Source organism: Hyla sarda, chromosome 2 (genome assembly GCF_029499605.1).
Source record: "Hyla sarda isolate aHylSar1 chromosome 2, aHylSar1.hap1, whole genome shotgun sequence".
Taxonomy (NCBI): domain Eukaryota; kingdom Metazoa; phylum Chordata; class Amphibia; order Anura; family Hylidae; genus Hyla; species Hyla sarda.
This window is the reverse complement of record NC_079190.1, coordinates 17,541,015-17,555,510: the sequence shown is the minus strand read 5'-3', so window position 1 is coordinate 17,555,510 and position 14,496 is coordinate 17,541,015. Positions and strand designations below refer to the sequence as shown.

The 14,496-nt window shown below is 41.7% G+C and overlaps 1 protein-coding gene across 14 annotated transcripts in view; it reads left to right on the top strand.

Annotated features, from left to right (window-relative positions):
* The window catches only part of TENM4 (teneurin transmembrane protein 4), a 1,400,276-nt gene extending 1,385,838 nt beyond the window's left edge, over nucleotides 1–14,438 (top strand). For 7 of the 14 annotated variants that reach the window (XM_056561274.1, XM_056561279.1, XM_056561286.1 and 4 more), the window contains 4 exons: nucleotides 66–362; nucleotides 584–2,198; nucleotides 6,189–6,331; nucleotides 10,099–14,438. In XM_056561274.1, coding sequence (XP_056417249.1) covers nucleotides 66–362; nucleotides 584–2,198; nucleotides 6,189–6,331; nucleotides 10,099–10,857 — 2,814 coding nt within the window. In that variant the 3' untranslated portion in view covers nucleotides 10,858–14,438. The remainder of the gene's footprint in view (nucleotides 1–65; nucleotides 363–583; nucleotides 2,199–6,188; nucleotides 6,332–10,098) is intronic. The other 7 variants (XM_056561283.1, XM_056561282.1, XM_056561281.1 and 4 more) reach the window with 2 other exon arrangements.
* Nucleotides 14,439–14,496: the final 58 nt, after the last annotated feature.

Below are 14,496 nucleotides of genomic sequence, written 5' to 3'. Positions count from 1 at the left end.
AATATTGTATAGTCATGTGAATTTCAACTAATACAGTAAACACAAATTTTTTATGTTCCCCTTAGGTCCACAATAGAAATCTACTGTCTTTGGATTTTGATCGCGTCACAAGAACCGAGAAGATCAATGATGACCACAGGAAATTTACACTTAGGATTCTGTATGACCAGGCCGGTAGGCCCAGTCTGTGGTCTCCGTCCAATGGCCTGAGTGGAGTAAACGTGACTTACTCTCCGGGGGGTCATGTGGCAGGAATTCAGAGAGGAACCATGTCCGAGAGAATGGAATATGACCAAGCTGGAAGAATCATATCCAGGACCTTTGCCGATGGAAAGTCATGGACCTATACCTACCTTGAGAAGGTGTGTGGCCTTTAGTATCTGCTTATGAATGCTCCTCCTCTTAGTTTTTCAAAGAATGATTGTCAGTGTGATGGTAACTCCATTGCCAATAAAAAAAATTCCGGTTTCAAACCTTTTTTTTGGCAAAAATTTTATTTCAAGAATGTTGCAGAAATCTTAATTTTATTGCCCTTTATGACCAATTGAATAACATAATGTACTGTTTTCTTTTTCTTTTTTAGTCCATGGTATTACTACTTCATAGTCAGAGACAATACATCTTTGAGTTCGATAAAAACAACCTCCTGTCTTCTGTCACTATGCCCAACGTGGCCCGACAAACATTGGAAACCATCCGCTCCATAGGGTATTATCGGAATATTTACCGGCCCCCTGAGGGCAATGCTTCCATTATCCAGGACTTCTCAGAGGAAGGACAGATGCTGCAAACTCTGTACATGGGTACTGGGAGACGAGTGATCTACAAGTATGGGAAACTATCAAAACTTGCTGAGATCTTGTATGACACCACTAAGATAGCGTTCACGTATGATGAAGCCGCTGGTATGTTGAAGACGGTCAACTTGCAAAACGATGGATTTACATGCACAATTCGTTACCGGCAGATAGGACCTCTGATTGACCGTCAGATTTTCCGATTTACGGAGGAAGGAATGGTCAATGCCAGATTTGACTATAACTATGACAACAGTTTCCGGGTCACCAGTATGCAGGCAGTCATCAATGAGACCCCACTTCCCATTGACCTGTACAGGTACGATGACGTATCTGGCAAAACTGAACAATTTGGCAAGTTTGGAGTTATTTATTATAATATCAACCAGATAATCACCACGGCAGTCATGACTCATACAAAACAGTTTGACACCTATGGGCGGGTACGGGAATTGCAGTATGAAATATTCAGATCTATGATGTTTTGGATGATGTTGCAGTATGATAACATGGGTAGAGTGGTGAAGAAGGAGCTAAAGGTTGGACCCTATGCAAACTCCACAAGATACACCTATGAATATGACAGCGATGGACAGTTACAGACAGTGTTTGTCAACGACAAGCAACAATGGAGATATAATTATGACCTGAATGGAAATTTGCACTTGTTAAACCCAGGAAACAGCATCCGCCTCATACCACTAAGATACGATTTAAGGGATCGAATCACCAGACTGGGAGACGTTCAGTATCGGATGGATGAAGACGGCTTCCTCAAGCAGAGAGGGAGTGATGTTTTCGAGTACAGCTCTGCTGGTCTCCTTGTTAAAGCTTATAGTAAAATCAGCGGCTGGAGTGTAAAGTATCGATATGATGGTCTAGGAAGGAGAATTTCCCGAAAAACCAACAATGGTCAACATTTACAGTTCTTCTATGCTGACCTTGCCAACCCCACTAGGATCACACACTTCTACAACCATACCAGTTCTGAGATAGCCTCTCTATATTACGACCTGCAAGGCCATCTCTTTGCCATGGAACTAAGCAGTGGGGATGAGTTTTACATTGCTTGTGACAACATTGGTACTCCCATGGCTGTCTTCACCGGTTCTGGACTCATGATCAAACAGATTCTTTACACTGCCTATGGTGAGATCTACCTGGACTCAAATCCTAACTTTCAGATTATTATAGGCTACCATGGTGGACTCTTTGACCCTCTGACTAAGCTCATCCACATGGGGCGTCGGGAATATGATGTACTAGCTGGTCGATGGACCAGTCCTGACCATGATATATGGAAGCAGCTTACCACTACCAACATAATGCCCTTCAACCTGTACATGTTTAAAAACAACAACCCTGTGAGCCGATCCCAGGATACAAAATGCTATATGACCGGTAAGTCCATAGGACCACCTGACCCCATAACAATTTCTTGTTTTTTTTAAAGTATCTTGTTGGGTTTTGATGTGACTCTTCTGTGGTATCTTCAAGGGGTAGATCACCAACTTTTGGAAGGGACCAAAATCAAGTTCTCAATAACTATGGTATTTAGCCCATGACTGTTCTAAAAAGTTGTTAGGAACTCATTCCCACTTTATGTCTTGCCACCATTCTTGAGTCTGTAGTTTATCTTTTTGACCACTTTTGTAGCCCATCTAGGTTCAAAGTTCTGTGTGATATAAAGTTCCCTTTGATATAATGGATAGATGTAGATCACTCGGTTTGACCCTTGGTCCAGTTGAACTTCTATTTATCTGGCTGCCTGTAGCTGATCAGTGGTAATCTGTATATTGTAAGTCGAACGTGATGTTCTTCAGATGTTTTTGTGTGTTTTTTTCCTGCAAAAAGTTCACGATGCGATAAGTGATATTTACTCTTTTAGTTCCAAAATGGTGCCTAAGACTGTTCATAAGCTTTTTTTCCCCCACAAAATTATAGGGAAATTTAACGTACAGTAGCTGAAAACATACAAATGTTGCCTCTATACACCACCACAATGGATTTGAACAAGATGTATTTTAACTGCAGACTGTCAGCTTTAATTTGAGGGTATTTACATCCAAATCAGGTAAACGGTGTAGAAATTACAACAGATTGCATATGTGCCTCCCACTTGTTAAGGGACCAAAAGTAATGGGACAGAATATTTATCATAAATCAAACTTTCACTTTTTAATACTTGGCTGCAAATCCTTTGCAGTCAATTACAGCCTGAAGTCTGGAACGCAGAGACATCAGCAGACATTTCTGGTTTCATCCCTGGTGAGGCTCTGCCGCCTCTACTGCAACTGTCTTCAGTTCCTGCTTGTTCTTGGGGTCTTTTCCCTTCAGTTTTGTCTTCAGCAAGTGAAATGCTCAATCGGATTCAGGTCAGGTGATTGACTTGGCTATTGCAGAACATTCCACTTATTTCCCTAAAAAAAAAAGCTCTTTGGTTGCTTTTGCAGTATACTTTGGATCCTGTTCCTTTCCTTCTCCAGACTCTTCTCTTCCCTCTGGTACAAGTTGATCTTGGTCTCCTCTGTCCATAGGATGTTGTTCCAGAACTGTGAAGCTTTTATAGATGTCGTTTGGTAAACTCTAATCTGTCCTTGGTGTTTTTGAGGCTCCTCAATGGTTTCCATCTTGTGGTGAACCCTCTGTATTCCCTCTGGTGAAGTCTTCTCTTGATGACTCTGACACACATACACTTACCTCCTGGAGAGTGTTTATTATCTGGCCAACTGTTGTGAAGGGGTTTTCTTCATCAAGGAAAGAATTCTTCGGTCATCCTCCACAGTTGTTTTCCTTGGTCTTCCGGGTCTTTTGGTGTTGCTGAGCTCACCGGTGCCTTCCTTCTTTTTAAGAATGTTTCAAACTGTTGTTTTGGCCACGCCCAATGTTTTAGCTATCTCTCTGATTGGTTTGTTTTGTTTTTTCAGCCCAATGATGGCTTGCTTCACTGATAGTGACAGCTCTTTGGATCTCATCTTGAGAGTTGACAGCAACAGATATCAAATACAAATAGCACACTTGAAATGAACTTTGGACCTTATATCTGCTCATTGTAAATGGGATATTGAGGGAATAGCACACACCTGGCCGTGGAACAGCTGAGAAGCCAATTGTCCCATTTCTTTTGGTCCCTTAACAAGTGGGAGGCACATATGCAAACTTTTGTAATTCCTACACCGTTCACCTGATTTGGATGTAAATACCCTCAAATTAAAGCTGACAGTCTGCAGTTAAAGCACATCTTGTTAGTTTCATTTCAAATCCATTGTAGTGGTGTATAGAGCCAAACATTTTGGAATTGTGTTGATGTCCCAATATTTATGGACCTGACACACATATATATATATATATATATATATATATATATATATATATATATATATATAAATACCCAGTAAAACAAAACAGCAGCACTCCGGTTAAGATGAAAGCGTGTCGGGCTTTATTCATCAGATGCCCCGACGCTTCAACCGTCTCTCATGGTCTTTGTCAAGCTTTGCTTGACAAAGACCATGAGAGACGGTTGAAATGTCGTGGCATCTGATGAATAAAGCCTGACACGCTTTCATCTTAACCGGAGTGCTGCTGTTTTGTTTTACTGGCTGTTTGTACCTAGGCCCGACTAGCTTGCACCCGTGGACATCCTTGGGAGTGCGGTCCTTCTTGCGGGATTCTATATATATATATATATATATATATATATATATATCTATATATATAATATATAATCTCAAAATATTTTTCTCAAACGTCCTAAAATTGCTAAATTTGACCAATCTTGCTTGTACCTGTAATTCCGTCTTATTACCCACAAGATGCCATTTCTTCCCTCTCCCCCCTTTTCTCTAAAAAACTATTATAAAAAAAGCAGTACCACTAATGACTACTAGGTTGTGGCTAATTACATTAGTATCACAAATGCTACAGAACAAGTAAGGTTTTTAGAATACATCCAGTGTGCAAAATCAGCATACAGAATTAGAATAATGGCTGAATTGCGCTCTTGAATGTCAAGTGTTTTTAACCCTTCCCCTGCTATCTAACCCGGGTGCTTTGCTCCACTAGCAGGCATCCTATGCAGCATCATGAAAAATACTCTCTTTTATGGCTTGCAGGCTGGCACTTAATTAAATGTGGCATTTGAACGTGACCTCGGCCTTTTTGGTTCCTTTTTTTTCAAGGGCGTTAATAAAAAAAAGGCGACTTGTGATGTGATTGATTATTACACCAGGAGTCTTTGTTCCAGTAATGGGTGAAGAAAGTGTTCTGGAGAATGCAGGTCGTAGTTGAGATTAACCATCCATGTACATTGCAGATGCCGCTGCTGCCGGCTCTCACATCTGCTTCATTATGGCCTTCACTGCAGTATCATCAAAACACAAAAGACCGTAGAGCATGTACTTAAAGTAACCGTCCTCATTTTGAGAACATGTCGCAGTTTAAATCGACCTGAGATGTTGAAAAACTTTGCAAATGCTTTGTATCATTCATCTTGTACTGACTGGACAGACACTGTTAAACCTCAACCGGGATCCAGTTGTGACCCTTCCCAATATAAAAACTACAACATTATAACTTTAAATGGGTGGGGGGTAAGCCACAGCTTTTATTTAAATATATAAATAACAAAATAAGGCACTCAAAACATTATTTGGGTTATTGCGGTATGCTCTCCCCCGACTCCGGTGAGCACGAATGCACATAAACCCCTCCACGTGTGCAAATTGCTCCTTACATCCGCCTTGCTGTGACTTCACTTGATACACACCGAATCAAACATAAACAACAAAACAGTGCTAACAAAGCTAACCGTCACTAGGGTTGGAGGGGAAGTAAACTGCTGGTATTGCTGTCCAGTCAGAGGGCCCTAGCGACATTGCCGTCACCTGGCCCCTGCAGATTCCCAGTTTATGTTCTTCATATTTGACATGCAAACTGCAAGTAAAGATTCAGTTTTTAGGTATTCTCTGCCTTAAGGGGTTCTCCACCTTAAACAATCCCTACTTCTTTGATTAGTCTCTTGAATAAATGCTGATTAGGAAGTTTCCTGCTGGCATCCCTAAAAATCAGCCGTAAGCTGTGAACTCAAACATTTGAGTTCCCTGCAGCACTCCCACAGGAGAAATTAGGTATTACATGGTTCAAATAAAAAAAGAACGGGGCGCTCACCGGTCTGTGACTTCTTTCTTTATTCATGATATAACCATGACAAACTAGGTAGTGGGTGATGTGCGAACAGAACAGGGGTGTCTTAAGTTATTACATGGTACCCGTCCAAATTAACAGGTTGTCTGTGCAATGCAGGACAGGCCCGCTGATCCAGATCTAGAGGTGCCCTTTGTAACCCTTCAAGAAACTCACCCTTCTTTCCTTTTCTGCTCCTTGTACCAGATGTCAACAGTTGGCTGCTCACCTTTGGTTTCCAGCTACACAACGTGATCCCTGGTTACCCCCGGCCAGAAACTGATGCTATGGAACCATCTTATGAATTGATCAACACACAGATGAAGACCCAGGAGTGGGATAACAGCAAGGTAATAGCTTCTATAAAGAGTTTTTCTTTAATATATCTTTTTGTAGGACAACGTTTCGCTACTCACCAGGGGCTTCTTCACCTGCGAAGGGCAGGAAATATTTATACAGTAAAAGCAGCCCTGTAACTCCAGAAGAACAAAGCTCTCCTGGTCCCAACTTTGTAAACCAGGTGCCGACTGACTCCCTAACTCTCATTGACCTCTTTATAAATTGTTTTGTCTTGAACCTTCCAATAGAGTTGAAAAGTTCCCACACCTTGCACCTCACTGCTGCCCTTGTTGGTTCATTGTTTATACAAGAACCTATTGTTTTGTAGTGCATTGTGGGGGATGTAGCATTTTATACCAAAACCTCAGCTGATCTAGGTTTGAAAGGGTGTCCTCAAAACAGAGGAGAGGCTTGGCACTGCCATACCTTGAGATCTTTTCCACAGCTGAACGACTAATCAACAGTGGCAAGGTCCGCAAATTCCAACGGGGGTGCTCATTGACCTGCACATATGTATATAACTACAGTTCATAGAATAGGAACAATGGCATTTCAAATGTGCAGATTACCAATGTGCAGCGGTAAAAACATCAGAAGGACAGCGGGAGCGATACCAAGTGGCTACAGCCATTTCTTGTGTCAGTGCACACTTCTTAGGGCCGACGGCATTGCGTTGGCCCATAGGAGTATGTACTGATGCAGGAAACAGCTGTAGCCGCTGGGTATCACTCCCGCTGTCCTTCTGATGTTTTTATCCACTGCACATGTAAAATAAAGAAATGAAGAATCCTAGGTATGGGTGAGTGCCATTGTTCCTATCCTATCCTATGTTCCTAGGTTTGAAAGTGCGTCCAACCTCTAAGCGACACATGAAATTTACAGCAAGCAGAGTACTTAAAAATGGTATAAAAAGTACTTTGCAGATTCCATTGAGACTGTCCCAGGGGAACTTACAAAAAGTCAAATTTCTATAAGTTTTAGCGAGAGGTCACAAACTTTCAAAAAGCAGGAAGATGTGAAAAATACTAGTAAGGAGGTGATGCCCTCCCCCTCCTGTCCTCCTGTTCATCCTGTCTCTTCTGCCTCCCATGGTCTCCAAGGTCCCCGGTTAAAACACTTTCTCTGTGAGATTTCACACCGTGCGCCTGTATCGACATGTAATGGATTTTACACTTTCAAGTGGTTGCAGCTAAATGACTTTTTAATTTGCGATGCAATCAATTATGTATGTCCATAGGCGTCCATTAGTCAAAGAGAGCTCGCAGCTAACAATACTGCCGGTGTGCACTATCCAGAGACACTGAAAAAAGGCTCACAATTATTTTTAAAATGCAAAAAAAAAAAAAAAAAGGTTAATGAATATTAATGTTTTATGCTTGGAGTGTTTCCAAGGGTCACTTTTAAAGGAACACTTACACTGGTGGGGAGGGTTACTTTCATGAGATCAGGGCCAAATGTTCAGTGTTCCATCAAAGCAAGGTGTTCAACCCATAGAAAATCCTCCTGAAGAATCAGGTTGGCCAAGGTCAATACAGGCATTCTTACAACAAGAGATATATGCAAATTAGTTTTTTTTCCTTTAGGAGGAGCATATTCCTTGTAGTGCAACCTACTGGAAGTATATAGCCAGTTGGTCCATTCTTAGCCTTAGCCTTGAAACATGAGTAGGGTTCATAAGCCAAACCAGAATCTCCTCCATATGGTAAGGTCACCATCCCCCTATCTGTGGACAACTGTTTTGGGATTGTTGCTCCCTGTGAGTACAGAGCAAGGGGGCTGGTTGGCTGTGTGAGAGGCTCTTTTATTGACTTACAGGGTGATTGCCTCCAGTAGGTGGCAGTGGAGAGCCATCTTTCTTCCTTTTTGAGGAGAGCTAATTTGCAAACCTTTATTCCCAAGGTGCATATGGTCTCCTCCATTAAGCTATATTCACATCCATTCAGCTAGGGATCTGTTCATGTAGCTTAGTGGTCTCCAAAACGTGGCCCTCTAGATCTTGAAAAACTAAAACTCCCAGTATGTCCGGACAGGAAATAGGGGTTGGGCTTACTATGTGTTTTGTGCAGGAAAGAGACAGCAAGCTGTGTACCTCCAAGCTGTTTCTGTTCACCAGAGTATCCTTACTGCCCCTGAAAGGTACAAGAAGGCTTCCCTCTCACATCAGCAGCAGTTCAGTGCTAAGTGAAACCCCTTCCTTGCTGTTCGGCATGTACACAGTGCTGCCTCCTGAAAATAACCCCCCCTTCTTTAAGCCGAAGGCTGTCTGGGCATGCTGGGAGTTGGAGTATTGCCACAGATGGAGTCACACTGGTTGAGGAGCACTAAGTTAGCTGGTGCACTACGTTTGATTTGGACATTTGTTCGGTAATAGTGAACACACATATATATATATATATATATATATATATATATATATATATATATATATTTGGCTATACAATAATAAAATTATTCTGCCACAAGTTCAGTCACTTTGCAGAAGCAGCACTGTAGCTGACAACTCCGCATACTCTCTGACCTTTTCCAAGCGGGGAAGCTTTCATCAAACCACTACGAGTCATTTTCAGCCGCTCTTCAATGACTTGACGCTTAGCTTGATGTTTTTGTAACTAAAAAGACTTTAGATCAATCATCCTAAACTTCTAGTTGATGTAGAGGAGAAACTGGAATTCTAAAGAAAATGCAAGACCCCCCTTCCCACATTAGACAGCCCACCTACAGAGTTGTGAAGCCCAAGACCAATTCAGGTTATAAAATGCGCTGTCACTTTTTATCAGAGACAGACAACAGTCAACTGTGCATAAATAAATTATATGGCAAAAAGGCTAGGGCCTAAGGTGCCCATTCACCTACAATCACTGCTGACCAACATCTGTTCCTCCCGATTTCCTCATGTACATACATGCTTGGCTCAGCTGAGTGTGCATGTGTTTTGACTGATTGGGGAGAGGGAAGAAAGCTGCTGCCAGACATCTCTGGTAATATCTCATATCTCTTGGCAAACCTCAACACCATTGGACATTTAATAAGAGCAAGGATCAACATTTGTAATATAGGGGGCACTGTGGCATTGAGATAAGGGGCATTACATTTGCAGGGAGGTCAAGTGGACCCTCAAGGCTCTGCTTAGAAGAGAATGGCTGTGTGTTTTTTTTTTTTTTTTTTTTTTTTTTTTTTTAGCATTCTGATAAGTTATTCTAGTGGCCAACCATTTCTGTAGATCACTTTGAGTAAAAATGACTCCTTTCCTCAGAAAAATAACCACTAGTCATCCATTAGCTATTGTTAGGGGAATTCTGTCTTTAGTAACAGACACAGCCAAATGGAAATAGGGGTTAGGCTTACCATGTGCTCTGTGTAAGCTGAGCCTAGCCTGCATGTCTATGTAACATAAAGCTTTTCAATAAAAATTATTTAAAGCTGAAAGCCAACCAACACTTGCACCAAGAGTAGGACCCTATAAACATAAGCTACTTGGACGATCCTTCCCAAAATGGCTGGTTCACCCCAAGCCTTCTCAATCAGGTAGAGATTGAATAATCAAGCGTCTCAGGGCCTTCCCGAAGACTGATGTTTTATGAAAATGTGATAGAAGGTTCCCTTTGAGGTAGAAAAAGCAGTGGAGAAGAGCTTCTGATTTACTGTTACCTTACAGCCAATGAGGGTTCAGAGTAAAGCTGGAATAATATGGTGCTTTGAAGTATCGTAGCCCCTTAATGTTGACGATTGATGTCCAAAAATTTTTTTAGAACTAATTTCTTTCTCTCTTGTCTTGCAGTCAATCCTGGGTGTGCAATGTGAGGTGCAGAAGCAGCTTCAAGCATTCGTCACTCTAGAAAGGTTCAACCCTGTCTACAGGTCCCCCATCGCTGGCTGTCGCTTAGGAAAAGGCAGTAAAAAGTTTGCCACCGTTGCCTCCATCTTTGGGAAAGGGGTGAAGTTTGCAATGAAGGATGGCCGCGTCACCACCGACATCATTAGTGTGGCCAACGAGGATGGGAGACGAATTGCTGCCATTTTGAACAATGCTCAGTATTTGGAGAACTTACATTTCACCATCGATGGTGTTGATACTCATTATTTTATTAAGCAAGGACCCTCGGAAAGCGACCTGTCTATTTTAGGGCTAAGTGGTGGCAGGAGAACCTTGGAGAATGGGGTCAATGTGACCGTGTCTCAAATCAACACGGTTCTTGGGACAAGGACTAGACGATATACAGACATTCAGTTACAATATGGCACCTTGTGCCTCAACACTCGTTACGGGACCACCCTGGACGAGGAGAAGGTTCGTGTCCTGGACCTGGCCAGACAAAAGGCAGTGTCTCAGGCATGGCTCAAAGAGCAACAGAGACTTCGAGATGGTGAGGAGGGTCTCCGAGCATGGACAGAAGGAGAAAAACAGCAGTTACTGAGCACAGGTCGGGTTCAGGGCTACGATGGTTATTATGTCATTTCCGTGGAGCAATATCCGGAACTCTCAGACAGCCCAAACAACATCCATTTTATGAGACAGAGTGAAATGGGCAGAAGGTGACATAGACGGTCATTGTGTTGACTTCTTGCCAAAGACAGCTACTGTGGTGGCCGCATACCCGAACTGTGTTGTAATCAAGCCTTTTTTGTAAGAAAACATAAGTAAATAACTAAAAAAAATTAAATAAATGCGAAAAACAAAATTAAAAAAAATTGGACCTGGAACAAAAAGAAGCGGTCTTGCGGTTGAAATTGCAACTTTTTTGTTTTTAATTTTTAATTTTTTAAATAATAAAGTTGGCCTTCACATGTGTTGAAAATGAGGGGAAGGTGTTTTGCTGTAGCGTGATCACAGTGACTTTTTTTTTCGTTCCCTTCTGAGGAATTCAAGCAAGGAGTGTCAAAACAGTACGGTCTAGATTGCAAAATACGAAACAAAAAAATGTTTTTTTTTTGTTTGTTTTCTTCTTTTTTTTTTTTTTTTATTCGGATGTCTGTGCGGAAAGTTTGTATCATCATCTCAACTCTGGAGCAGGGATCAACGCGCCTTCAAAGAACAAGACGAAGTGGACAAAAAAAATCTATTCAGCTCTAACTTTTTTGGAGAACTGAAATTTGCCTTGATTTTAACCAAAACTGTTCATATCATTTACTTTGTGTCATGATACAGTATGCGGGAGAATGGATTCATGGATTCTCTGTCCCCAATGTGTTGCTTGTGTTACATTTCAAATACAGTTGATAGTATTTTCCCTTCCCTTCCCTTCCCCAAAAAGTTTGGATGAGACTTGAGACGGCTCAGCTTTGTGTACCCCCCCCTCCCCCAAATAACTCGAAATGGGCTATGGGACCCAACAATATCAACATTTCTTGTGCCTCTAGAGGACAGCAGGACTTTCTCCACTTTCACTTGGGACACAAAGTGTTTTTGGGGATCCCGGTGTAGACATAGCTACTGGACCACAAACTTGACATGACCAAGAGTTTTAATAGATGATGTCTGTTTGTTTTTTATTTTAATTTTTTTAATGTTTTTTGTGGTTTATGTTTGAGTGTGCTCATGTGCTCGCAGCAGAGGCAGCCATTCTATGTCTACAAGTCAGGGACATCAACCAGCGGACCCCTGCCTCGCTGGTTCCTAGTTCCCAGGACAGCCGGTAAAAATGGCTGCCAGCACTTATATTTCTGAAGGCGTTCTCTGCCGTTCCTTCTCGGAGGAACATCATCTCATCCATCGGTCGCTGAATGTGTTATGTACATTTCCTTTCAGAACCATCCAGACTGTTCTTCCCTGCTGTTCAGCTACAACGCTCATGGACCTTGGCCAAGCAAAAATGCAAACTCTATTGGCAGGGGCGTGATTATTTTTTAATTTATATATTTTTATTTTTCTTTTTTTTTCTTTTCTATTTAACTGACAGCTGTATTGTTGGGAATGGATGTGTCGAAGTAATGGGTTAATTCAGACTCCTTTCTAACTTACTGGCCCTGTATTGGTGCTCACTTAGATCTTCTCTGCCAAACTATTGAGAGTCCTCGGTAGAAAATCACTGGGCTCATAAGGACAATTGTTTTTCTACTAAGGAGAACCATATATTCCATGGTAAATATTTAATGAATCCTCCTCCAATATCATTTCCCCTTGGCTTTCACTTTTTTGGGTCAAGAAATTTTTACCAAAAATTTTTAAGAAAAAGAAAAAAATAATCTTTCCTGTGGGAAATGATTCACCCCATACATAATAACTATAATACGCACAATGGGGTGTTTTAGGGTTAAAAAATAAACTTAGCTGCTTAATTCCACAAACAGTGCCACACCTATCCATGGGTTGTGTCTGGTATTACAACTCGACTAATCAACTAATCCCGGTAAACCTTTAACTATGCTTGAGGAAATGGACCCTAAAGAGCAATTCTGCTGGTCAATCAGATCAATATCCTCGTCCGTAAGGGGCAATATTACAGTAGTGAATAATAATGTTAGGCACTTTATGGCTCTGTAAGGCTCCCCCTTACAGAACCACAACCCCATGACGGACCCAGCACTCAAGAAACTCCTCGACCAATGGTAAACTCCATTCACCTATAGTGGGGTCTACTAGATGCAGTATTCAATGCATTCAGTGCAATTATCAAAAAGATGGAGTCTGCTAAAGAGGCTACTAATGGAGCCTCCAATACAAATGTCAATAGAGTCTTAGACATTTACTTGGCTGATTCTCCAAATTGTAGTTAAAACCATTGTTCCTTCCTCCCGCCCATTGAAATTAGCCTTCTTAAAGGGATCTCCACTTAAAAATTCTTCTGACTTGTGTTTTTTTGGGGTAAAAATATCAGGATAAATAGACAGATAACATATAACTGTTGTCATTTTCCTTTCCTGGATCATACCAAGTACATTATCTACTAGGGGACGACAATGTGCACAAGCTCTTCCTATCTTAAACACAGAATGACATCTGTGCTCCATTATAGGGCATGACCGCGGTGAATTTTGGCAGAGGATAAAATGTTTTGGTGAAATAAAAATTTTGAAAGGTTTTTGCATCATTCTGGTTAATTTCAGTTAAAAGGGGTTCTCTGCCCCTAGATATCCTATCCCCTATCCACAGCTCCCTAGCGGTGGGACCCAAGCGATCTCATCTGCGGCACCCCAGACATCTGGTGCACTGAGCAAACTTTGCTCTGTGCCAGATGACTGGTGATAGGGGGCGGAGGCTCGTCACGCCCGTTCGTGACGTCACGGCCACGCCCCCTCAATGCAAGTCTGACATCACGAGCGGGCTTGGCCGTGACATCACGAGCCTCTGGCGCTGCACCCGACGCTCTAAATGAACGCCGGGTGCTGCAAGGTGAGCGCGGGGGTCCCCTGCGACCAGACATCATATCCCCTATCTGAAGGATAGGGGATAAGATATCTAGGGGCGGAGTACCCCTTTAAGATGTTAGTCCTGGGCACTATGATACTAAACGGCACTATAAAGTATTCATTGCATTACAGTCATCAGACCACAGGCCACTAGTTAGGCCAGTAAGTGGAATATAAGGGTTCAGGCTATGTGTTTAGCCCCCGAGGGTCCGTTCCTACCCCCACCCCCCCCGTCCCATGTTTCACTTTACAGTATTTGTCCGTTTTCTCTTTTCCTCTTATGCTAACTCGCGCCTGTGGTCAATACGAGAAAAAATCCTCCACTGCTTTAATGGGTCACTTCCCTCCCGTTCCTTCTAGAATTACCGAATTAAAGCCATGGGGTTCCTTCATGGCCCAGAGCAGCGATCGTAACGCTTCTCTTCTGATTTATTGAGGTTGATGGTAGATAAGGAGCATCTGATGTGGCCACCGAATATTAGCGGCTGGATCCTGTTACAAACGAGTCTGAGCTTCCTGTAAAAACATCTCCATGGGATGGGGACTGTGTAGATAGAAGTGTTTACCGGTTATCCCTTTACTGGTTATTCTGTGTCTTGTAAAAAAGAAAAAAAAAAAGAAAAAACAAAAAGAAAAACTTAGAGATGTTATTTTGTAACAAAAAAGTGAAAAAATACAATAAAAATATTATAGTGATGAGAGAATAAAAGTAATTTAATAAAAAGGACTCTTTATTATTATTATTATTTTTATCAGCTTCTGTCTATGAAAAATGACTTGTATAAATTAAATATATAATATATATAACTTTATCATGTCATGTACAGTC